This window comes from Neovison vison, chromosome 12 (genome assembly GCF_020171115.1).
Source record: "Neovison vison isolate M4711 chromosome 12, ASM_NN_V1, whole genome shotgun sequence".
NCBI lineage: Eukaryota > Metazoa > Chordata > Mammalia > Carnivora > Mustelidae > Neogale > Neogale vison.
Genome location: NC_058102.1, coordinates 99,397,267 through 99,423,433, shown reverse-complemented (window position 1 = coordinate 99,423,433; position 26,167 = coordinate 99,397,267). Strand labels below are relative to the sequence as shown.

Here is a 26,167-nt window from a genome sequence, read left to right as displayed (position 1 = left end):
CTGTACCTTACTTGGGTAAGGGTCAAATTTTGCCTCGGAGTTACCACTTGGGAGCTTGCTTAGAAGTGAAATCTTGACTGATGGCCCTTAGGTGAACAAGTTTCTGAACCGGTAATCCCAGGCACTGCCCTTTACAACTTGATTCTACATTTTGAATTTCTCGAGAAAGTTGACAAGGCGTCTGTTTTCAGTTCTGTTAGGAATCAGAAGCTTTAAACTTTTCATTCCCTAACCCAGCTTCGAGCCCACATTTCTGAGAATCTTTAAGTGTAAAGACTCCATACCACTTTGATCATCATCTGCTTTTCATAGCTCACAGCTATTTGTGTAGAGCGTCAGAACTCGAAAGTAAGTTTTCATTGTTGGAGCTAGTAAAGTTGAGTAGAAGTGTAAATAGAAGTAAAATACCCGCAAAGAGGTAATTTGTGTTAACTCAGTGACTCATCCAAGAAGATGGTGTAGTGTCTGAGAAGTTTGATCGGACTTTGATGTGATAAAGGATTCTAGAACTTAATGCATTCCCTTCAAGAAAGTAAGAGACCTAGATGTTTGAAGATCTAGAAAAGGGATGTCCTGAAATGAAGATTGGATAGTGTGTCTAATGTAACCAAGGAGAAGAGTTCACCAAAAGGCATAACCTACTCCACAGGAGAGCAGGTTTTGCCCAGACGGTATGAAGTCCCTCGAAGCTAATGTCCAAATTCTCTCCAATCAGGAGCATCTCCGTCTTCTTTTTTTTTTTTTTTTTTTTTTTTTAAAGATTTTATTTATTTATTTGACAGAGAGAGATTAGAAGTAGGCAGAGAGGCAGGTAGAGAGAGAAGGAGGAGGAAGCAGGCTCCCTGCTGAGCAGAGAGCCTGATGCGGGACTCGATCCCAGGACCCTGAGATCATGACCTGAGCCAAAGGCAGCGGCTTAACCCACTGAGCCACCCAGGCGCCCCCATCTCCGTCTTCTGAGAGAGCTCTGGCACATCAGGATGAGGACATCCTATAGTAGTAGGCAGGCGGGAGAGAACAGAAAAAAAGCCTGGGGGCATTCTAGACTTTTCTGTGTTCCAAAGACTGACAAAGGAGAGGTCTAAACCTCAGCGACCTTGCACAGAGGTAGCCAGTGCTGCCAGCAATCCCTGCTCTGTAAATAGTGGGCCACCAGGGAGGCTGGGCCTCCCTGGTGATTCCTCAGATCACCCATGATCTCAGGCTCTGAAAAAGGAAATAAAGGTGGTAAATCACACTGCTCAAGCCCAAATTTCTTGCGTGTGTATCATACAAAGTTGTAGGGGAAAGAAACAAGCTTGGCAGGATTCCCTTCCCACCACTAACAAGCACTAAACTCAGTACTGAGCTTCATCACCCTCTCTTGAGAAGGAAGACACAGTGGAAGGCTATTTGTGTAGAGCGTTTTATAGACCAAAGCTCAAACAAGATGTGGAGGTTGGAGACCTAGGAAGCTGAATCATGGAAAAGAGATTCCAACCTCCCCTCATACACTTGTCTCAAGGCAAGCCCACTGAATACACCTTGGGTCCTCCAAATGCCAGGTTTCCCATTGTCCTCTTCTGGTCTGGAGAACCCAGCTTCTTCTGGGGAGAACATTTATCAGAAGGGAATAAAGGAAATCTCCATCACCAGTCCCACCTCTCTGGGCCAGCTTAGTCTGTGGCCTCCATCTTGGTCCCCCGGGGCACCAGGAAGATGGCCCCATCAGCAGCCTGTTGGAGAGCATACTCTTCAGGGGAGTAGCTGTTGCCCGCTTCATCCCGCAGGTGCTGGAAAATGTCACAGTACAGCTCTGTCAGCTGTTGGCGCATGACCTCCAGGGTCCTGTCAGCCTCCCCTCTGGCCCGGAGTAGCCGTTCCCGCTCACTGCCCAGCCGCTCCAGTTCCCGCTCCAACTGCACAATGGTCTCCAACTTTCTCTTGCGACAGTTCTGGGCGGCCACCTTGTTTTTGCCCCGCCGTCGGATGTCCCGGACTAAGGCCAGCTGGCTCTCCGTCAGTGGGTATCGTGCCAACAGCTCGTTAAAGTCATCTACCGGCAAGTTGACAATCTTGTCCGTCGGGAAGGGAATCTTCATGGCCAGGGCCCGACGCTCATCCCGACTCCCCGCCTCCCCCCGTGCAGTGGACTTGGCCCGCACCGGGCCTGAAGAGGGTTCTAAGGCTAAGGGGTTCTCCGCAGGTGGCAAGGCATAGTTAGGGTGGGCCAAAGAGTTGGGCATAAGTGAATAGGGGTACTCCACTGGGTACATCTCTACGTACTCACTGCGCCGCCGACCAGCCTCTGTCCCCTCCAGCTCAAGAGATTCAGCGTCACTATAGTTGAGGGATAATCCTGAGTCGGATTCTGGGTCTTCTTGGGGCTTGGGGGGCCCCGCTGGCAGCCCAATGTCCAGGAGAGCCAAGGGGTCTGGGAGGGGCTCACTGAGCAGGCTCGAGAGGGTCAGTGGCTTGGAGACTGGGATGGCCATGTTGCCATAGGAGTATGAAGGCTCTGGGACCTGAGATGTGGGTGCTGGAAGCTCATAAGGTGGTGGAGGAAGGGCGAAGCCAGCATCTGGGTGAATTGAGCAGGGGCAGTAAGTTGGGGGTGGTGGGGGCCCAGGATATGGGGCTGGGGCAGGGGCCTCAAATGATGGCTCACTTGGAGCGTTTAGGCCCTGCAAGAAAAGACAAAGAGGTTTTGGAGACAGCCTGAGGAACAGAAACCAGCTCTTTCTCCAGAAGAAGCTGGGTCCTTCTGAAAGACACAGTGAGATAACAGGGGAACAGAAAAGTGCTAAAAATCATTCAAAGCTTCTTGTAAGGTTGTGGTGAAGCTATTTCAATCAGAAAGCAGCTTAAACAGGAATGGAAGTCACTGAAGTCAGACTTGGGAAAGGACTATCTAAGGCTGCAACAATATAGAATCTCCTCCTCCTCAGGAGAAGTTCTTACTGGGTTGAAGTGGCACTTCTTCCTTTAGTTCCTTCAGGAAGACCAGAAGTTGTTATCTATGATGACCTCCCCGCCTCCCCAAACCCTTTCCTGCTGTGGTTATCTAGGGTCAAAGGGTCAAATTCAGACCCTGGCCATCCCCTGGGTTCCCAGCAGAGGGAGCTGCTGAGCAGGAGGAGGGCTCAGGGCAGATCTTGAGGACCCAGGCATTGCGACAGGGGAGAAAAGAGGGGTGGGGTCAGTGGGCAGAGCCAGGTCTGGGGGCTGAGGCACCTTGGGGAGCCAGCACAAGCTCTACCCTCTCCTCTTCAGTCCCTCTCTCCCTGCCCAGGTGCAGAGAAGAGGAGAGAACATGTTGGAAAACAGGGCCCCCAACCCACATGGAGGAGACACCATGCTCCAGCCCAGATGGGACAAAGGCATCATTGTTAGACCAACAGACACCCCTTTGTCCAACTAGCAGGAGGCGAGGACCCTGTCATAGTCTGACACCCCCCCCTTCTCCAGGCCCCTGAATTACCGCTCTGCTACCTGAGGGAAAGGGGCCCAGCATCTGAAGACAGGGGGAGGAAATGAGGGAAGAAGATGGGCAGGATTGGAGGAGAGGAGTTAAGAAGGGAAGAAGGTGAGAAAAGAAAGGTGGGGCAAAAGGTGGGATAGAGAGATGTGAGCAGTGTGGCTGCCCAGAGAGCTTATACTCCCAGTCAGATCCTTCCCTCCCCACCACTCCTTTCCCCTGCTCTTCCACACCCTTTTCCCCTTCATATTCTGGTCTTCCATCCAGATCTCCCTCCTACTCCAGCCCATCCTTTTCCAGTGCCTGGAACATTCCCTGCTTGCTCCAGCCCCCTGCCTCAGGTCCCAGCCAGACTCTGTATTTTTCTGCTCTTCCTTTTCCCAGGTGCCCCCGACCCAGCTCACCTGCAGCTCAGTGATGGACATGATCTCTTGCCAAGTCAACTCCATCTCACCCAGCTCCAGAGCGGGTAACTGTGTCACCCTGTTCCTGCTCTGCTGGGGAGGACACGGGGGCATCCTACTGGGCCAGGGCCTGGTCCCGGGTCCCCAAAGCCCAAAAGGCCCCAGCAACCTGTGTCAAAGGAGAAAGAGGTTTAAAAAAAGATCTGGGTTAAAGCATGTCCCGCTAGGGGCCAGCAACTTTGTCCTGCCTCCATGGAGATCTCCCAGCAGCCTCAGCTGAGAGAAGGAGAGGCTTCATGCCCTCAGCTCTGTTGTCCTCATCAACCAACTCCTTATGCTACAAAGGCTTTCCCTGCCATGTGATCTCCACCTCACCTGCTTTGGCTGTAGTCAGGTCCTTTGGGAGCACAGTAGGTCTTTACCTACTTTTTCAGACAAGGTGCCTTCCCTTTCCCCTTCTTCTTGCTCCCCAAAACTGTATCAGCGGGCAGGGAAGAAGTCACATCTTCTGGGGTTGTTTTTCCCCCATTTTCTGGGGCAATTCCAGGGTCACTCCTGCTTTCCCCCTCGGTCCTCAGTTTTCCTCCTCTGTCTCATCCTCCAAGGTTGAGAGTGAGTACTTCGGGATCCCCAAGGAGCATGTTGTGGGAAGAGCCAAGCAGACAGCCACTCCCCTTCTCTGAGATACGGCCCAGGCCTGGTGGCTGATAGCAGTTCTGCCTTCTCCTCCTATCCTGACTCTGGGCTCCCCTGCTTGAGCCTGATAAGAGGTTTATCAGCTGGAGGCAGCAGAGGAGGAATGGTCTCTGGAGACACTGGACCTCTGTCCTATGGCCCTACAGGGTCATCCTGGCCATACCCCAACCCACACCACCAGGCTTCCAAGGTTCCTAAGGGCATACAACAACCATAGCAAAAGCTTATTAAGCACTGTCAAGAACTATGCTGATGTTTTACAAGAATTAGTTTGAGACTGATTTTCACAAAGATCCTATAGGGTCCATTCAGAAATTGAGACTCAACCCGATAAAGAGCCGGCATACATCTGGAATGTCTACTAGCCGACTCTGCTAGCAGGCAGCAGCCTCTCAGACACCTTCCCATCCCACTCCTGAGTCTCCAGACTCCAAGCCTCTCCTGGCGGTTCACCTCAGTCAGTTCATCCTGTGATATCTCTTTTCTTCTGGGGGAGTATCTCTTTGGAGTCTTAAAAACACAGTCCCCTTCAGCACCCCCACCCATGTTTGATCTGGGCTCTAGCTGCCAGTCAGCCACAGAGCAGCCATGTGAGGCTGGGCAAAGCTGTCACACTGCTCTGAGCTTCTGTTTCCTCATTTATAAAACTAGGGAGTTGGAGAAGTCTAACTCAGAGGTCCCTTTCTGCTTGGGCAGCTTACAGTTCTCAGCAAACCCTCACCCCTGTCTTCATCTTCTCCCTTCTATCCGCCCCTCTCCTCATCCCATCTCCCTATTCCTTAACACCCGTCTCCCTGCACCTGCTCCCCCAGCCTTCAACAAGAGATGACAAGTAGATTTCACAGGGACCTCCCAATATCTTCTGGCCAGACACAGCACCCCATCCCTACCATATAAGTAAAGGCAGGCAGGCTGGGAGAGGGAGACACTTAGAAAAGAACAGAGGCTAGGACTGGATGACCTCAAATTGCATGACCTTAGATCACTACAAGGATGGCCTATCACAGCTATCCAATACGAAATCCACTCTTTGACTTAATCCAAAATTAGTAAGGACTGCAAATTATCTTTTGGAAGGAGGATCTCCCTAGCTCTTGCCCCCTGCCCCTTTGTTATACTGCCATCCCTAGAGCTGGGAGCTGGTGTAGGCCCAGGAGCTTGGCCCATGGGCAAAGTGGGTGGGGTGTTTATGTCTGCCTAGGATGCCATTTCAACACCGGAACCCCACCCTCCCCCACCCAGGTTCGGGAGGAAATTGCCCAAAGGCAAAGTGAATGGAGAAGGGGGTTAGGGGGCAGGGACAATGACTCTTGCCTCATAGTCCTTCACACCGTACCCCCCACCCCACCCCAACTTTGTCCCTCCTTGTATCTTCCTGGATCTGACCCTTAGGTGCAGTGCAAAGATCCTGCCCTAGGAGGCAGGAGACCAGGTTCTCTGGCCTTCCAAAAGCATGACTTTGGTTAAATCAGTTCTCCATTTAGTCTCTTCCATCAAATGGAGATAGGACCAGAGAAGTTCCATGCTGCGGAAGGCAGTACACGGCATCTAGCTCAGGGAGTCACAAACCTGATTATGCACCGAATTCACCTGTCGTACTTCTAAAATCACAGGCTCCTGTGAGTATTCCCGCCCCTCCAAGGCCCACTGAATTGAATTCATAAGTGCGGGTACCCAACAAGCAGCATTTTAACAAGTGCCCTAGTGTTTCTGATGCCAGAAGCTCACCCCACCTTGAAAAATGCTAAACTAGTCCAACCATATGTATTTACAGGAAAGAACACAAAGCCAGAAAAGAGCCTGGCAAATGATCTCCAGACGCAGGCTTCAGACCCAGGCTAGGCTGGGTTCTAGGCTGTCCTGGTCTCTAAGACTAGAATATCAGCCCCTCCTCATGCACCTTTGGGACAGGAAAATGAGAATCCAGAAGGGTCCCTGTGGGAGGCAGGAGGTCGGAGAAGAGGGAGTTGATGAGAATCTCTAGATCAACTAGTTCCAACCACCTCTCTGGGGCAATGGCAAGTTTGCACCGGGCCAAAAGGGAATAGTATGGTTTCCCCTAGATAGTCAGTGGTTGTTGGTGGTCTATACACCAGGCATAGGCCCCTCTGGACCTTAGGAGCCTACCTTTCTAAGGATGGGCCTGAGGGCCTGGGTGACTTGGACTGGGAGCTAGTGGTATAGAGCAGGGAGGAAGGCGTAGTCAGAATTGACTCCAACAAAACGTCACAGAGGATGCAGAAACAACAGCTCTTGGGAGACTAGAGCAGGCCTCCCTGTGACCCTTTTGCTTTACAATAAACAGTTCCCACTTTCCAGTTTAACCTGCACTTTGAAGTCACACAGCCTTTTTCCTCCCTACCAACATGTACCAGGTAGGACTGGCGCCATCTCCAGGGGCTATAATCCATCCTCCTTACTCTGATCCTTACTCTGATGGTGCTCCCCAGAAAGCTCTTATCACAGTCTCTGAGTACTCACAGAATGACACACAGCTTTATATTCAAGAATTCAAGATGAGGACCATTTGTGGGGGTGCCTTGATGGAGAGAACGAGAGAAGGCGCTTGCCTCTGGGATCCTGTTCTGAGGTTTAGTAGGTCAACCCACCTCTCCCTGTGTCAACAGGAGCAGTGAAAAGATGGGGAGGTATCAGGGAAACTTGGGGTGTGGAGTGGCAGGTGAGCAAGCTATTTAGAAATATTAGGAACCATCCCCAAAGAGGGAGAGACACATAGAGGTGAAATAGAGAAACAGAACAGAGGAAACCGGAAGAGAGAGGGAGAGTTATCAGAGTGAGATTTAGTTTCCTGAGGACATACACAACTCAAACAGGTGGATGGGAACAAGGCAGAAAGGAACAAGTTTCTGTTATCCTCATTCGGTCCCTAGAAACCAAATGCCAGTCATTTGGGGGGTCAATGACTAGAGAATCCCAGCCCCAGCAGATCTGTTACCTCCCCTCTTTCACTGCTACCCAGACTCCTACTTTCCCAGCTGCTAAGATTTCCAGTCCGAAGGAACTGTACCAGGGTAGGATGCCTTCTTCTCCCTGTCAGTTCTAGTGAGCTCAACTGCCCAGGCCCAGAAGGAGCAAAGGAGGCAAGACCTCAACAGCTCTGCCCCCACCATCCCATCCTTCTGCAGAGCTCCTCACCCATCCAGGTATCCAGGCATCCAGGCATCCAGGCATCCAGGGTCTCCAGTTCCTCACCTTCCCCCAAATCCTCCCAGCTGGCCAGTCAGGGCAGCATGATGGAATTGAGTAAAGGAAAGGGGGGGTACCATAGGCCTAAGATTTTGTTGGCTACCCCCCCTGCGAGGGTCACCCTCCTGCTGAAGGGTTACTCAGGGTCACCCCCACCCCCTCAAAGGGGCCTCAGAGGATGACTGTCTGGTCCCCACCTACAGCCTCTCACCCAAGAATCTCAAGAGTGCTCAATAAGCCATCTAGGTCCTCTCCCAGATGAATTCCCAAAGATGTCTAATTCCCAAGCCAGGGGCAGCCAGGGAAGGCCCGAGGTCTCCTGGGGGTGTGCGGAAAGTTGGTCATTTTCTCCCTCTGCCCCTTCCACCTCCCCAGCTCGCCCGTGGGATCCCACTGGAATCTACCTCCCACCCCGCCCCTCAGGCACCTGTGGCAGGGTCCGAGCTGGGCGAGGAGAGAGATGTGGCTCCAGTTGCTGTCTCTGGGGAGGCTGGGCCTGCGCTGACACCTCCCGGGTGAGGATCCCTGCTACCTCTGGAAACGGGGGAAGGCCGCGCCCCGCCCCCGGGCCATTTCTGAGCGCCGAGTGTGGAGGCTCGGCCTGAGCACGGGGAGCGCCGGGTGGCGCACCAGCCTCCTCTCTGAAGACCTCGGCCTGAGCTCTCTGTCCTTCCTCCAGCCCTCCCCTCTCCCCGTGGCCCTCCTCTCCTCCTGCCCCTTCTGGCCAAGAGAGGAAACTTGAGCCCGGTGTGGTTTCTGCCCACACCCCGCCCCCCACCTTGCTCCCGGCCAGCGGGGGCACGCATGGCTTCCAGCGCCTCTCAGCCCTCCTTCCGAGACCAGGAGTGCGGCCAGGCCTGCGTTTCTCCCTTGCACAGGATGAAATCCAACCTAGTGGCCCACTCCAAGGTGACCTCTAAACTTCGTACAAGTCTAACCTCCTTCCTTCTGCCCCCTAACTCATTTAGGGACAGGGAAACTGAGTCATAGCTGCTGAAGATAGGGACCCAATGTCTAGTGTCCCAGCTGTTAAGGCAAGTGGGCTTTTAGAGCATTGCTTTTATTTAAGGAAAGCTTCGGGTCTGGGAGAGAGGGAGGGGAGCTATTTTGGGGAGGAGGGGCAGTGGCTGCTTTGATGTGTCCTTTCACCTGTAGCCTTCTCCCCTCCCCCAGCAGCCTCAGATGTCCTAGGACAAAGGCCTCTTTCTTGGCCAGGTTTGTTGTCAGTGTGTGAGGGGAGTTAGATGTGCACAGGGCACCCAGCAGCGACAGTATTCACCTCTCTTAAAGGGGGCCCTGGGTGCCCTTTGTCCTCCTTTCTTCCAGGCAGGGCATCCCAAACACAGGGCAGCCTCATCCTCTGGACAGGCCAGCACATGTCTTAGGATATCGGGTTGATCCCCCAGCACCCACAGCAGCTCTTTCTCAGGGCAGGAAGTACCCCCCAGAAGTTGCTCTATCATCCTTGGTCTCCAATGCACAATCCAAGACCCAGGCCAAACAGATCTCTCTCCAGAGACCACAGGAGTCTTGTTTCCTTCTAGTTTCCCGTTAGTGGCTCTCAGCTGTAAGGAAAGTCCTTCTCATGTCTAGCTTCAGTCCTTACAGCTGCAGCTTAAAACTTTTTCTCTATTTTTTTCTTTGTATAATAGTTCAAGTTCTATTGGAAATAATTAAAGAGAGGGAGGAAGATGAGTGTCACCCCAAGGCAGAGCTGGCACCCAACCAACATTCTCTGATAAGATCATGTTCACTGGGGGTGCCTGGGTGGCTCAGTGGGTTAAAGCCTCTGCCTTCGGCTCTGGTCATGGTCTCAGGGTCCTGGGATCGAGCCCCACATCAGGCTCTCTGCTCAGTGGGGAACCTGCTTCCTCCTTTCTCTCTGCCTGACTACTTGTGATCTCTGTCTCTCAAATGAATAAATAAAATCTAAAAAAAAAAAAAGTTTATGTATGTTCACTGTTAATGTCCCAGTTCATAAAGAATAGCTGCTGGGAGTCCTCCTCCAAGTGTTCCCTGCCGTTACACCCCTACATCAGCACTACAGTTCTTCCTTGGGACCTTCCACAACCAGCAACACAACGAAGCAACTCAAGAGGCAGTTTGATATGGCTTCCTGGCAGCTTGTGTCTGTGCGGGGGTTGGGAGGCTGGGGGTGGGGGGGGGTAGGGAGGTGGGTGTTGATCAACCCACACTACACCCATGATTAAACACTTTGGATTCTGGCTCTATTCCAGGAGATCATGATTCTATATGCATGATCCTTGTGGGACAGGAGGGGACACATGGCTTCATGGCATGTTACTTGTTGGTTCAGAATCTCTTGATGACCTGGGCATGAATCTAGGTCACATACCTGGAATCTGGGCATTCAGATATAGCTCTCTCAGTGGCATACTTATTCGGGCCCCTCAGAGGGGATGAGGAGTGATGATAGTCACACTTGTGGCTGATTAAATAATGATATCAGGTTACAGCTGGTGAACAAACATTTACTGAATGAAAACTACCAGCTCAGGGCACTGTTGTGGCATTGCAGATACAACTGTGGATAACACAAGCCTCATCATTCATTAATCCATTCAATGAAGATTTATTGAGTGTCTACTATGTTTTATACTCCAGGAACACAAAGATGGATAAGATATAGTCTATGCCCTCACTCACAGTCTAGTTGGGGAATTACACTAATAAAGGTCAATTACATTAATAAAGGTCACCCAGAGCACCTGGGTGGCTCAGTCATTAACCGTCTGCCTTCAGCTCAGGTCGTGATCCGGGGGTCCTCGGATAGAGCCCCACATTGGGCTCCCTCCTCAGCGGGAAGCTCTTAAAAAAATTAAGGGCTATGAAGTTGAATTTCTGCTTGATGAAATTCAGGAAAGTCTTCACGGAGGAGATGACAATTGAGCTGGGCTGTGGAGAATGACTAGGGGTTCACCAGGGAGAGAGAGGAAGAAGGGTATTCCAAGCAAAGATATAAAGGCACAGAGCCATAAAACATAGAGTAATACTTTGGGTCTGCTAGGGTGGGGCGTGGGGGTAGGAAGTAGTAGAAGATAAGCCTGGGAAGTTTGGGGCAAGATTGTAAAGAGTCTTGAAAGTCAAGCTAGAGAGGTTACATTTCATCTTATAAGCAATAGGCATTTACAGAAGTGTCTGAAGCAGTTACTGCTTATTTCGGGGGGACAGACATGAGCAAGTAGGGTGAACTAAGTGAACAGACAGTCTTCACTGAGGCAGCTTGGCCAGCCAGAATTGTCTTTCCCACCTCTCTCCCACTCCCCTCCTATAGGAAAAGGCCATGACTGCCATTCCCACCCTGCATCCTGAGTCCAGAACATGCTTGATAGCCCTCAGGGGTGGGAATGGTTCCTTCAGCCTCCTCTTCTCTGATTCCTGATGTCCAGAGTCAACAGCCTTCTCTCTTCAGTCTCCTTTATCTGATTTATGATTAGCAGGGATTAGGAGCCTGGATGGGTTGGATAGTGCCTGTGGCTTGGCAACGCAGGATCCCTAACATTTTCCAATCCCAAGATTCTCCACTTTCAGCAAAGGTAGCAAACAGAATGTGGAGAAAAACATGGCAACATGTCTTGACTGTTACACCATTCTCCATTCAGGCTGCTCACCTATTCTCAAAAGTCTGACTTGTCACCCTGATCAATCCACCCTCTCCACCCAGCCCCAACGCATGTGCACACCACCACCAGCATTAGGTCAAGCCACAGGCAATGTTGCCAAACACCCCACTGGGTTATGCAACCAGCTTCCCGAGTAGGGCGGGGTGGGCAGAGGTGGAACCAGGGGAGGGCCGTGGGTCCCAGAGGGAGATGGCTGCATTGCCTGCCTGCCTGCTGGTCTGACCGCAGTGGCCCCAGGGGGCGGGGGCAGGCCTGGCCCTTTATCAGTGCCCTGCAGGGTTGCACCCGCCACCCCCTGGCTTCCTCTCTCAACAGACGGAAAGGGGAGGCAGCCACAGGAGGCAAGGGGAGGGCTGGGTGTTATCCTAGGCACCAGAGCCCGGCGGTTACCCCGGATGGCTGGGGGAGGTCGAGGAGGGGGTCTGGGACCTGGGAATAGTTGAGGCCCCTCTTACTAAAGTAAACCGAGGCCCAGGTATTGGAGCCAGATCTCCTAAGCGATTTGCTGATGGTTTTCCTTGTCTTCTAGGTTGGGGAAAGATAGGATTAAAAAAAGTCTTTGAGGAAGTTGCTTTCCAGCGATAAGAATTCCTAGAGGATTTTCTCAGGAGTTGAGGGGAGACTGAGCCCCACTCTCAGACCAAAATTGCTTAGGGCTTAGGGTCCAGGGAAGACTGAAGATTCCAGATTCTGACATCTAAGAGTTGTGCCCTGCTAGCAGAGCCTAGCCCTGAACCCAAAATGGATGAAGGCTAACAGATGAGTCCAGAGTAGCCCAGAAGAAATAACCCCTGGGGCTTCATTCTAAATCTCAAAAGAGACATGGGCATGGTGTAGAGCAGAATGAGGGAGGACCAGATCCTGCATCTTGAGACCCAGGCTTGAGTCTTAACCTTTCTTGGCTATGTGGGCTTGGGCAGCCCAACCTTTCTGAGCTTTCTCTCCTCACCTGAAAAATGGAGATGATAATGATGATGATACCTATTTAGTGGTGTTGAGAAGATGACAAGAAATCTACAGGAAAGTGAGTCTATTATTATTAGGAGATGGGAGCTTCAAAGCCTGGAGGCCTCAGGGGTTTGGGGAATAAGACTAACCTATCTGGAAGCCACACTCATATGTGAGAGACACTTGGAACACAACTGCAGCCAGCCAGTGGGCAGCCTGACTCGGGGAGACATCCAGGCCTAGGATGCAGCAGTTTGTTGGGGCGGGTGGCAGCCAGACTTCCAGGAACTAGCCCTCAGGCCATGGCTCTCCCACCAGCACTATTGGGCGGGCCCGCTTTAGCCACACAGTGGGCACAGGGCCAGCCTTCTGGGCTTCAGTCACCTTCCAGGAACCCAAACCCCTACCCCCACCTCACCCTGTTGCAATCCTCTGCAGGGCCAGAACTGCTAGGAAGCCCCACCCTCTGCTCCTTGGAGGATGAGACTTGATACATGACTATTTTTTTTTTTAACATTTTTTACAAGATTTTATTTATTTATTTGTCAGACAGTGAGAGAGAGCACAACCAGGGGGAACGGCAGGCAGAGGGAGAAGCAGGCTCCCTGCTGAGCAAGGAGCCCAAAGCGGGACTTGTTTCCACCACCCTGGGATCATGACCTCAGCTGAAGGCAGATGCTTAATCTACTGAGCCACCCAGGCATCCCTTTAACTTTTTTTTTTTTTTAAGTAAGCTCTGTGCCCAACGTGGGGCTTAAACTCCCCACCCCAAAACGAAGAGCCACAGGCTCCACCCACTGAATCAACCAGATGCTTGACTATTTACTCCTTCTCACAGCCATCCTGCTCATTCCAGTCTTCTGTCTTTGATCAAGCCACTCCCCTCCACCAGAATGCTCTGCTTGGCCCTTCCTACCAACCCAAGGCAGTATGGAGTAGAAGAGAGATCTGGGTTTGAGGGTCAGCTCAACACGCCACTGTGCATTTAGGCAATTTATTTAAACCTCCTCCTGCCTCAGTTTCTCCTAAATGGGCAGAATAGAGCTCCCAACACAAGAGACGGTGGGGGATCAGATGAGATGATGTACATACAGTACTAACGTGGAAAGTCCATGACTGCCGGTTCCTTATACATATCAAATAATTAATAACCTGATTTAAATGTTTTTTTAAAAGATTTTATTTATTTATTTATTTATTTATTTATTTTTTTAAGATTTTATTTATTTATTTGACAGAGAGAGATTACAAGTAGGCAGAGAGGCAGGCAGAGAGAGAGAGAGGAGGAAGCAGGCTCCCTGCTGAGCAGAGAGCCCGATGCGGGACTCGATCCCAGGACCCTGAGATCATGACCTGAGCTGAAGGCAGTGGTTTAACCCACTGAGCCACCCAGGCGCCCCTTTATTTATTTATTTGACAGAGAGAGATTACAAGTAGGCAGAGAGGCAGGCAGAGAGAGAGAGGAGGAAGCAGGCTCCCTGCTGAGCAGAGAGCCCGATGCGGGACTCGATCCCAGGACCCTGAGATCATGACCTGAACCGAAGGCAGAGGCTTAAACCACTGAGCCACCCAGGCGCCCCCATTTTTTAATTTAAAAAATTTTTTAAAAAGATTAAAAAATTTGTTTTGGGGGGCACCTGGGTGGCTCAGTGGGTTAAGCCTCTGCCTTCAGCTCAGGTCATGATCTCAGGTCGCTGGGATCGAGTCCTGCGTGGGGCTCTCTGCTCAGCAGGGAGCCTGCTTCCCTCCCTCTGTCTCTCTGCCTGCCTCTCCGTCTACTTGTGATCTCTCTCTGCCAAATAAATAAATAAAATCTTTAAAAAAAAATTAGTTTTGGGGGAAACAAAAAGAAGAAGCAACTGTCCCTTGGAAGGCCTCAGAGAGGAGGTAACCTTTCAACTAGTCTTGAAAGATGAAAAAAAATATGAATTTCCTAGGAGAAAAATGGGAGACAACATTCTGAGCAGAAGATACGATATATGTAAATGCACAGTTGTGGAGGGAAGCCCTATAAGATTTGACCAGTTATAGTGTATGAGAACCCCAATGTTGTTAAAAGAGGTTTGGGTGGAGAGGAAGTTTCCTGGACCACAGAGTAGGCCTTAGAGAGGAGGTTCAGGGCCCACTCCCCAGGGAGTCTATCTAGTTGCCTATCAAAGTTCTCAGGTAGATGGCTCCCTCCAAGTACTCTGGGGCAAGTTGGGATGTCCTACCCTGGGAAAACTTACAGGGCTTTACTGAGGTTCTTTTAGTCTCTAGGAGTGACCAACTTGGCCAAAACTGACAAGGGGGTTCTCCTCACTGTGGTGAGCCTGGGCTCACCTCTGTATAGCACATGGAGACCCCAAATAAAGGGTGGAATTTTCCACGTGCCTCTGGGCCCCTTCCCAAAGTCTTCTGCTTTTAAAGTTTCTTCCAAAAAGCCTATCTCCACACCAGGGCCTCATACTTGCCCTGTCGGCAGTTCTTGTCTGTGTTCTCTCTGGTTGCAGCTAAAACCACACTCATAACCTGCTTGCTGTCCCTCTGGCCATATTTTCCCCAAAGAGATCACTTGGCAGAGAATGAGACACCCACAAGGAGGAAGGTGTAGTGCTCCTGACCTCCTCTTCCCTCAACTATCAGCTTTCCTTCTCCAGAATGAAGAAACAGAAAAAGAGCGAGATCCATATTGAGGATTGGGGGAGAGCCAGCAGCTCAGTTACCCAGACAAGAAACGAAAAGCAGACTTCATTGTTTCTTACTCCCTGGTGGGAGAAGAGGTGCAAAGAAGAAATAAGGAAAGACCAATGGTTGGAAAAGAAAAAAATATTACAACAATTTAGTCCAGATAAAATTCTCCATAACATCCAAGTACCTTAATTTCTGTTCATTATTTTCTGCCTTTTCTTCTCACACCCTAACACCTGTCCTCCCACCCAATTACCTCTTTTCTCTCAATAATCTTTAAACCATTGATACTATCTTTTTATTTTCTTCTTCTTCTTCTTCTTCTTCTTTTTTAAGATATTTTATTTATTTATTTGATAGAGAAAGACGCTGCGAGAGAGGGAGCATAAGCAGGGGGAGTGGGAGAGCAAGAAGCAGGTTTCCTGTGAAGCAGGAAGCCAGATACAGGGCTCTATCCCAGGACTCTGGGATCATGACTTGAGCCAAAGGCAGACACTTAACTGCCTGAGCCACCCAGGCTCCCCTTTATTTTAGTCTTTAACCCACCACCTCCCCTTATATCTAGAACTATAAACCTGTTAATTTCCTTTCCCCATTTCTCCCTCCACTGAACTTTCCTGTGGGGAAAACAATCAATTCTGGGGCTCCTGGCTGGCTCAGTCTGTAGATCATGTGACTCTTGATCCTAGGGTTGTGAGTTCAAGCCCCATGTTGGGTGTAGAGATTATTTAAGGAAATTTTTTTAAAAAACCAGTTCTGGTTAGATCCAACAATTTAGCTTCTCTGCATCTATACCTGGGCAGCTAAATATTGGTAGAGGAAATCACAGATTCTTGCTGACTAGTATCACTTAAATTTATGACCCCAAAACTCAACATTACCTAATATTACACTTCCCTGGCAAATTCTCATTTCTACTCTGCTCAAGACTTGTTTCATACCTTCTCGTTTTGAAAATCTCCAACACCCACTCCCCCCTACTTCTCTGTCAGCAGATGACCTCGACTCACATTTCATTGATAAAATAGACACAGCTAAATGGATTGTCTTATTTTTCCAATACTCAATCCACTGTCTTATTTGTGTGTATTTCCACATGCTCGGCCTTCTCCCTTATTAAGATGAAAGAAGAATCCTGCTACTAAGGCCATCCCTTCTCGGGTCTGTGAAAAAATGAGAAAATTTGATTCCTCTGCATGCATAGCTAACATCCAGTTCTGCACCACATACAGCAAGGTTGCTCTCTGTACAGCTGACTCTGTGGTTCCAGGTCTGAGAAAGAGGAATGAAATAATTCAGAGGTAGGGCTGAATTACAAGATGGCTGTCCTAAGACTTCATCCAGTGGAATTCCCACCCCATTCTCTTAGATGAAAGCAGCAGCTAGATAGCCCCAGGAAGCTTCCTCTTTGTGGTCTTAAGTGTCATCATAGTCGTATGCTGGGGAGACATTTCCTATACTTCAGAGACAATGTCAGACTGCTATTAGGTCAGAAAGATTCTACCTTCTTCTCTTGTCTCCCCACCACCTGCTTCACTGTCAGAAAGTGCCCCTACTGGGCATCCAAGTATCTTGGTGTCCTTACTAGTCATCTTGTGGAGGGGATGTGCCCGTATCTCCAGGTCATCAGCTGTGGCTGCGGACACCCTTCTGTCTGTAATTCCCCCTGTTTGTGCTGTTTCCCATTCTTTAGAAACCATCAGTGATTGCTTTAGCAAGAGGCAGAGCATGCCCTGGGCTGGGAGTTGGAGCATTTAGCACCTAACTTAGTTGAACTATGAGCAGCCCTAGGTGATGTAAGCACTTTCTAAGTCTTCGTTCCACTCTAGAATGGAAAAACAAAATAACAAAAACTCTCACTACCTCTCCTGAGTCCATGAAAGAAGACTCCTTCCAAGCCTGAGTCGACCGTAGAGCAACAAGAGATAGAAACATTGTTGAGCTTTCTTCTTAAGAGGATCTGAGCCTTAGTTTGAATACTGAGAAGTTGATTTTGTCCAATTAATTCACCTTAGGAGAAATCATTTATGCTGACCAAACTCAAAAGAGCATGAAATAAAAGCCATATGGTTGATTTAATGTTCTACATATACCTTATAGTGGCTTAGACAAACCTACTGACCAATCAAAATACTTGACAATTTTGGAAGTCAAAATTATAATTAGAAGACTGTTTAGTGAACAAGCGAATTAGTTGGATTTTTTTTTTTTTAAGATTTTATTCATTTGACAGAGACCACAAGCAGGAAGAGAGGCAGGCAGAGAGAGAGGAGGAAGCAAGCTCCTGCCAAGCAGAGAGCCCGATGTGGGGCTCAATCCCAGGACCCTGGGATCATGACCTGAGCTGAAGGCAGAGGCTTTAACCCACTGTGCCACCCAGGTGCCCCAAGTTGGATAATTTCAATAACTAATAGAACTACATGCATCTTCTTTATAAATATATAAGATACCTGTGTAGGCCAAACTAGGAATCTTCTTTCCTAAATGTCGCTGGGGAAATACTGACTTTGCTGTTGGTGGTGGTGGTGGGGGGAATTCTATGCAGATTATCTCCCCCTTTTGTGAAGACAAGGTACAATTCAATTGATTGAGTCTCAGCTCCAGCCAAGTTAATATAATTGATTCTGTTTATGTTCACTTCAGCCATTTTGTTATAATTGATTAGTTTAGAGTTTGATTGTGTTAGGGCTCTAGCCATTCTACTTTAAGTGATTAGGCTGCTAGAGCTTTAGATATATTGATAGAATTATGCTTTCTTGAAGCTATAGCAGGTCATTTGCTTCTTCTACAGATGGCTAATCTTAACCATTATACTCTGACTTTTCCTAATTTCACTTGTGGTACACAATCTTTTGGAGGTATTTTCCCATTGTTACTAATCTGTGTTCACTACAACCCAAAGAACTGCAATGGTTTCCTAGTTGGTCTTTCTGCCCTTCATCGCTCCTGGAATCCTTCCTACACACATTGTTGTCCAACTAATTGTCTTAAAATTTCTTTCATACAACCTACAAAATAGGAGAAAATACTTGTAACTCATATGTCTGATAATGGTCTAGTATCCAGAGTATATAAGGAATTCTTAAAAAATGGGTAAATGACTTAAATAGACATTTTTCAAAAAAAAAAGATTTACAAATGTCCAACAAGTACATAAAAAGATACTCAGATCATTAGTCATTAAGGAAATGCAAATCAAAACACCACTTCACATCAACTAGGATAGTCATTAAAAAAAAAAAAAAAAAAGGGAGGGTGCCTGGGTAGCTCAGCCTTTGGCTCAGGTCATAATCCTGGAGTCCTGGGATCTAGTCCCACATCGGGCTCCCTGCTCAGTGGGGAGTCTGCTTTTCCCTCTGACCCTCTCCCCTCTTATGCTCTCTCAAATAAATAAATAATATCTAAAAAAAAAAAAAAAGAAAAAAACAACAAATCTTAGTTATAACGTGGAGAAATTAGAACCCTTGTACTCTGGAAAGTAAAAATGGTACAGCTGGTGTGGAAAAGAGCTTGGTGGTTTCTCAAAAAGTCACACATAGAATTAACATATGGCTTAGCAATTCCACTCCTAGGAATTTAAACAAAAGAACTGAAAACAGGCACTCAAATGTTTGTAACATGAATGTGCATAGCAATACTATTCTATCTATAATAACCAGAAGGTGGAAACAACCCAAATGTCCATCCACTGAATGGATAAACAAAACAAGGTACATTAAGCAATGGAACATCACATGGCCATGAAAAGAAATGAAATACTTATCCTTGGTGAGAAATGTATGCATCTTGAAAACATTGTGTTAAGTGAAGGAAACCAGATACAAAATGTCACATACGGTATGACTCCATTTATCTGAAATATCCATAAAGATAGAAAGTGAGTTGGGGGTTGCCAGGGGCCAGAGGGAAGGGAAAATTGGGAATGACTGCTTTATGGGTGTCGGGTATTTTTGGGAGGATAATGAAAATGTTTGGGACCTAGATAGAGGTGGTGGTTGTACAACATTGTGAATGTACTTAATACCACTAACTTATATGCTTTAAAATAGCTAATTTGGGGGTGCCTGAATGACTCAGTTGTTGAAATGACTGCCTTCAGCTCAAGTCATGGTTTCCCAGTTCTGGGATGCAGCCCCAGGTTGTAGGGTTCCCTGCTCAGCAGGGAGTCTGTTTCTTCCTCTCCCTCTGCCTCTCCCCCTGCTTGTGCACTCTCTCTCTCTCATGAATAAAATCTTAAAAATAAAAAATAAAATGGCAAATCTTTTGTGATATGATTTTTGCTCCAGTTAAAAAAATTGCTTCCAGGGAAGACTGGGTGCCTCAGTCAGTTAAGCATCTGCCTTTGGCTCAGGTTATGATTCCAGGGTTCTGGGATGGAGTCCTGCATCAGGTACTTTGCTCAGCAGGAAGCCTGCTTCTCTCTCTGCCTGCTGCTCCCCCTGCTTATGCTCTCTATCTCTCTGACAAATAAATAAATAAAATATTTTTTAAAAAGATCTAAAAATTTGCTTCCATAATCTCATGCCTTTGCTCAGAAATGTCCAGTGGGTTCCAACTATTTATAAGTAATGAATAACAATGATAGAGCATTTAACAGCTTATGTATATTTTTATTATATCATTTAATCCTTACAACTTTGTCCCCATTTTGACATTCACTTTTTTCTTTATTAGTTTTTTTTTTTTTAAGATTTTATTTATTTATTTGACAGACAGAGATCACAAGTAGGCAGAGAGGCAGGCAGAGAGAGAGAGGAGGAAACAGGCTTCCTGCCAAGCAGAGAGCCCGATGTGGGGCTCGATCCCAGGATGCTGGGATCATAACTTAAGCCGAAGGCAGAGACTTTAGCCCATTGAGCCACCCAGGCGTCCTTTTATTAGTTTTTTTTAAAATATTTTATTTATTTGATGAAGAGAGAGATCACAAGTAGGCAGAGAGGCAGGCAGAGAGAGAGGCGGAAGCAGGCTCCCCGCCGAGCAGAGAGCCTGATGCGGGGCTCAATCCCAGGACCCGGGGAGCATGACCTGAGCTGAAGGCAGAGCCACCCAGGTGCCCCTCTTTATTAGTTTTTTTTTTTTTAAAGATTTTATTTATTTATTTGACAGAGAGAAATCACAAGTAGATGGAGAGGCAGGCAGAGAGAGAGAGGGAAGCAGGCTCCCTGCTGAGCAGAGAGCCCGATGCGGGACTCGATCCCAGGACCCTGAGATCATGACCTGAGCCGAAGGCAGCGGCTTAACCCACTGAGCCACCCAGGCGCCCCGATGCCACTATTAGTTTTTAATTATAAACACATGCTTCTAACAAAGTCAAAAAATACCAACATATATAAAGGAAAACTATTTAATAATCCACTCTTTTGGGGCACCTAGGTGGCTCAGTGGGTTAAGTGCCCAACTCCTGGTTTCAGCTCAGGTCATGATCTCAGGGTTGTGAGATCAAGCCCCGGATCCAGCTCCATGCTGGGTGTGGAGCCTGCTTGAGGATTCTCTTTCTCCCTTTCCCTCTACCATTCACAAATAAATAAAATGCAACCATATTATATAAATTTCTCTGCAACTTACATTTTTGAAAAAGATTTCATTTTTTTATTTTGACAGAGAGAGAGAGCGCACATACATGAGCACAAACAGGGGGAGTGGCAGGCCAGGGAAAGGGAGAAGCAGGCTCCCCCTGACCTAGGAGCCCAATGTGGGGTTTGATCCCAGGACCCAGGGATCATGACCTGATCTGAAGGCAGACACATAATTGACAGAGTCACCCACATGCCCCTGCAACATTTTTCATTTAACATGCCACTCTACTACTTCTCCAGTTTAATGCATACAGCCAGAACATATTTTTTCTAGTTGCATATTTTTCCACGGTCTGGAAATAATAATGTATAAATATTCCCTTATTTATACACAATAATACTATTTGTTGTCTTTGTAAACAACATTGCAATAAGCATTCTTGTACATTCTTGTACATTCTTATACATAATACATTCTTGTATTATCATTATGTACTGGGGTATATTTTTATTTCTGTAGGTGAAGATGTACTTATGTTTAACTTTAGAGAATATCACCATGATACTTTCCAAGAGACTGTAACAGTTCCAGCTCCCACAATCAACTGGTCCCACTACAGCAGCCACCTAGGTTTGTATTCAAGGCATTTCCCAATCGGCCATAAAGTATCTTTCCACTTTTATCTTCATCTTCTTCTGTATTTCTTTATTTGAATCTTCTGTGCCATCAGGTCAATCTCTCAAACATTTCTGACACAACCATGAAGTCATTATGTTGAATGAAATAAGTCAAACACAAAAGGACAAATATTATATGATTCTACTTATAGAAGGTACTGGAGTAGTCAAATTCATACAGACAGAAAGTAGAACAGTGGTTACCAAAGACTGCTGGGGGGCAGGGGAGAATGTGGAATTATTATTTAATGGGTAGAGTTTCAGTTTTAGATGATGAAAAAGTTCTGGAGATGCATAGTGGTGATCATTGCACTTCAGTGCAAATGTACTTAATGTCATAAACTGTACACCTAAAAATGGTTAAAATGGTAAGATGTGTGTTATGTATAAAATAAATTAAACTATTTTACAATTAAAAAGTTAAAAAAAAAGCTTTCTTACCCATTCCAACCTCCATATCTTTATTCATACCAAACTCTAAACTCTACCTGGCATTTCAGCAATGCATGAATGAATCAAGGCCTAACTCAACACCTCAGCGTCTCCTAGACCTTGACAACCCCTGCCCCCATCCTGAGGAATCACTCCCTTTCAATATCTGTGTTCCTTACTAGTCTTTTAATCCTAAGTTTCTCTTTGACATCCACCGTTCATTGCACTTTGTATCTTGCATTTTCACAAATGTTCATTCCATTCAGTAAACACTGAGTGTTACCATTTGAGGGTGAGGTGCTGAGGAAGTAAAATGAATAGGACATAGATGGCAAGTCTAGTGAGTTAGATCTATGTTACAACACGCTAAAAGTAGAGTCGACGATGGCAACGAAGGGGAAACGTTTGACTTCACCTGGGGACATCAGAGAAGGCGTCATGGAAAAAGTTGATTTTGTCCTATAAAAAATGCTTCTTTTTCTCCTTTTATTATTTTTATTATTTTTTAAAAGATTTTATTTATTTATTTGACAGAGAGAGGTTACAAGTAGACAGAGAGGCAGGCAGAGACAGAGGGGGAAGCAGGCTCCTTGCTGAGCAGAAAGCCCGACGCAGGGCTTGATGCAGGGCTTGATCCCAGGACCGTGAGATCATGACCTGAGCCGTAGGCAGAGGCTTAACCCACTGAGCCACCTAGGTGCCCCATTTTTCTCCTTTTAAATAGCACTCACACATTTTAGAACACCCAGAAAATATGGAAACATTGAAAAAAGTCATAGCACTTAAAAAACAAAGCAAAACAAAACACTGGTTACATTTTGGTATATTTATTTCCAGGCTTTTTCTCCATTTTCCCTCCCTATATATTTTTAAGATTTTATTTTGAAGTATGGGGGACCTGCGTAACTCAGTTGAGCATCTGACTTTGGCTTAGGTCATGATCTCAGGGTCCTGGGGCTGAGTCCCACACTGGGCTCTCTGCTCAGCATGGAGTCTGCTTCTCCCTCTCCCTCTGCTCCTCTCCCTTGCTTGTTCCCTCTCCCTCTCAAATAAATACATCAGCTCTTTTTTTTTTTTTTTTTTAAGATTTGATGTATTTATTTGACGGAGAGAGACACAGTGAGAGAGGGAACACAAGGGGGGAATGGGAGAGGGAAAACCAGACCCCCTGCCAATCAGGGAGCCCAATGCAGGGCTAGATCCCAGGACCCCGGAATCACGACCTGAGCCCAAGGCAGACGCTTAATGACTGAGCCACCCAGGAGCCCTTAAATAAATTAAATTAAAAAAAAAAAAGGAATCTCTACACTCGACACGAATTTACAATCCCAAGATCAAGAGTCATAGGCTCCACCAACTGAGCCAGCCAGCCACCCCTCCCATGCATTTTTTATTGTTTGTAACCGTATACACACGGTTTTATATTGTATGCATATATATGAGGGGATCAGGCATATATGCATTTCCCATTTGATTGATTCTTCTATTTTATTTTCTTTTTTTTTTTAAAGATGTTATTTTATTTGAGAGAAAGAGTGAGAGAGAGAGCAGGAGCAGGGGGAAGAGGGAGAAGCAGATGCCCCGCTGAACAGTGAGTCTGATATGGGGCTCAATTCTAAGACCCTGAGATCATGACCCAAGCTGAAGGCAGATGCTTAATGAGCTGAGTCACCCAGGTGCCCCTGAGTATTTTTATTTTCTTTTAAGATTTTATTTATTTATTAGAGAGAGAGAGAGAGCGCGCATGTGCATGCATGCTTGTGCTCAAGATGAGGGGCAGAGGGAAAGAATCTCAAGCAGACTCCCCACTGAGCAAGAAGCCCAAACAGGGCTCAGTCTCAGGACTCTTATTCTGAGATCATGACCTGAGCTGAAATTAAGAGTCAGACCCTCAACTGACTGAACCACCTAGGCTTCCCTATTTGATTGATTCTTAAAAGTTTTCCAAGTGAAGGGGCGATGGAAGATAAAACTTTAACTCTAGATAGGGCTTTAGATAGCTCTAGTCTGGGGTTTTTGTTTGTTTGTTTTGTTTTGTTTTTTAATTTTTAAATAATCTCTATCCTGAACATGGGGCTCAAACTCACAACCCCAAGGTCAAGAGCTGAAGACTCTATGACTGAGCCAACCAGGTGCTCCAGAAGGTTCCTGCTTATTAAGTCCAAGAAACAAAAAGAATGTCTCCCATCCAGCCACTTGTCTTCCCCCTACAGCACAGTGACCTAAAAGGCTGGAGAGCTAACAATGAGCCATCTTCTGGAACAATGTCTGACTGTTAAAATTTGTCACTCTATCAAAGAAAGAGTACCCCCTCCCTTCTTACACTTTTACTCCTCATAGTCCTTACAGAACATAGGGAACTTCAGGTAGGACTGGAATACATAAGAGGCTGTACCACAAGTTAGAAGAGTGGATTGTGGATAAAACATGGTTTAGAACCAGACCTGCTATGTCTGAATGTATGGCTGACAATTAATCTTTGAAAGGTTTTAAGTAAATCATGTAGTTGCTCTAAGCTCTAGTTTCCTTATCTATAAAATGGGTGTAATAACCACCTACCTCATAAAGATTTTCTAAAAATATTAAATAATGGGCCTCAGGGTGGCAGGCAGCTGGGAGTAAAGGGGTGGTTTTGAAGTAGGGGCTGTGGTGGTGCGTGGGGACCCAGCCAGTGGCTGCAGGGTTGGCGAGAAACTACTACGATTCCTATGGAAGTAAAGTAGAATTTAATAAGAACATAATGGATGGAGAAGAGAAAACCTGTGGTGGCTGTGAAGGCCCTGATACCAGGTATACCAAATTGATTATCTTTTGCTGTTCATGAATTTATTGTATAAAGGGACATGCACTAATATCAGGAACAATAAAAGCTATGTTGAGTGACCCAGGTCAGTTTGCAGAGAATAAAACTAATGAGGGATACCTGGTTGGCTCAGTCGGTTAAGCCTCTGACTCTTGATCTCAGCTCAAGTCTTGATCTCAGGGTTGTGAGTTCAAGCCCTGCATTGGTCTCCACTCTGGGCCTAGAGCCCATTTTAAAAAGGAAAAAAGGTGGGGCTCCTGGGTGGCCCAGTGGGTTAAAGCCTCTGCCTTCGGCTCAGGTGATGATCCCGGTGTCCTGGGATTGAGCCCCGCATCGGGCTTTCTGCTTGGCAGGGAGCTTCCTCCTCTCTCTCTCTCTGCCTGCCTCTCTGCCTCTCTGCCTATTTGTGATCTCTGTCTTTCAAATAAATAAATATAATCTTAAAAAAAAATAAGAAGGAAGGATGGAAGGGAGGGAGGGAAGGGGGAGAGAGAGGGAGGAAGGAAGAAAGAAAAAGAAAATGAAGTCAATTCGAGAAATCCATTCATATGTGCTATCAAAAGCACGCATGCATTTTTACCTACCACGTTTGGTACACTAACAGCTCCACAGGGATTCCTGAATTCCCAGTTACACCTGATGACTGCAAACTTCCCAGATCGTTAAATAAAATAAATTAGAATAAACTGGGTTTTTTTTTAGTATTTTAAAGATTTTATTTATTTATTTGACAGAGAGAGATTACAAGTAGGCAGAGAGGCAGGCAGAGAGAGAGAGGAGGAAGCAGGCTCCCTGCTGAGCAGAGAGCCCGATGCGGGACTCAATCCCAGGACCCTGAGATCATGACCTGAGCCGAAGGCAGTGGCTTAACCCACTGAGCCACCCAGGCGCCCTTTTTTAGTATTTTAAAAATAAAAACTCTGCTAAGTGGAGAGCCTGCTTTCCTCTCTCTCTCTCTCTCTGCCTGCCTCTCTGCCTACTTGTGGTCTCTCTCTGTCAAATAAATAAATAAAATCTTTAAAAAAAAATAAAAATAAAATAAAAATAAAAATAAAAATGTTAAATAATCTATTTAAAGATTTAGCATGTGCCTGACATATAGTAGATGGTCATTAAATGTTAGTTTTATTATTAAGCTGTCAAGCCAAGGACAACCTTGTGATGCCAGGCACAATGCTAAATGTTTGAATAACTCCCCATTCAGAACAGATAAAGGCTAAGCCCTTACTTCCTCCAGATATGAAGCTTATCACCTGGGACTTTACCAGAAAAACATATACCTTCCTTCATACCATATGTTAACTCTAGGTTTGTATTGTTCTATACTTTTCTTTTAGGCCCTCTGGCTCTACTCTGAAATTATTAGAAAAACTCTTGGGTAGGTTTGGATGTTCTTGTTGGAGAGCTCCTGAAGATGCAATTGTCAGAAATGGGAAAACAAAACAAAACAAAACACCCTCTCTTTAAAGATAATATAAGGTAATAGGTGTCCCCCACTTAAGAGGAGTCAGGACCAACGAACCTAGGGTAGGGGAAAGCTAAACTTCATCAGAAACCTTCCATATTGTGAAATCCCTGCATTCTGTAAACTTCTCTTTTCTCGTTTTGCAACAGCTTGTCCCTACTGGAAAACCGCAGACCCTGTACCATATACCCTTCCTTATCCTGGACTCTGGACCCCTTTGTCCCTCCTACTCTCTCCTCTCTAGTCT

General features: G+C 46.8%; 1 protein-coding gene across 3 annotated transcripts; it reads right to left on the bottom strand.

Annotated features, from left to right (window-relative positions):
- Positions 1–1,391: 1,391 nt before the first annotated feature.
- Positions 1,392–8,402, bottom strand: NFE2 (nuclear factor, erythroid 2). 3 transcript variants are annotated; one of them, XM_044226705.1, is made up of 3 exons: positions 8,192–8,402; positions 3,862–4,030; positions 1,392–2,663 (listed from the first exon to the last, which is right to left on the bottom strand). In XM_044226705.1, the coding sequence occupies exons 2-3, from the start codon at positions 3,973–3,975 to the stop codon at positions 1,656–1,658; spliced, it is 1,122 nt and encodes a 373-aa protein (XP_044082640.1). In that variant the 5' UTR covers positions 3,976–4,030; positions 8,192–8,402; the 3' UTR covers positions 1,392–1,655. The 3 variants fall into 3 exon arrangements, with proteins under 3 accessions (XP_044082640.1, XP_044082639.1, XP_044082641.1); XM_044226704.1 differs by lacking the exon at positions 8,192–8,402 and adding an exon at positions 7,714–7,785; XM_044226706.1 differs by lacking the exon at positions 8,192–8,402 and adding an exon at positions 4,237–4,487.
- Positions 8,403–26,167: the final 17,765 nt, after the last annotated feature.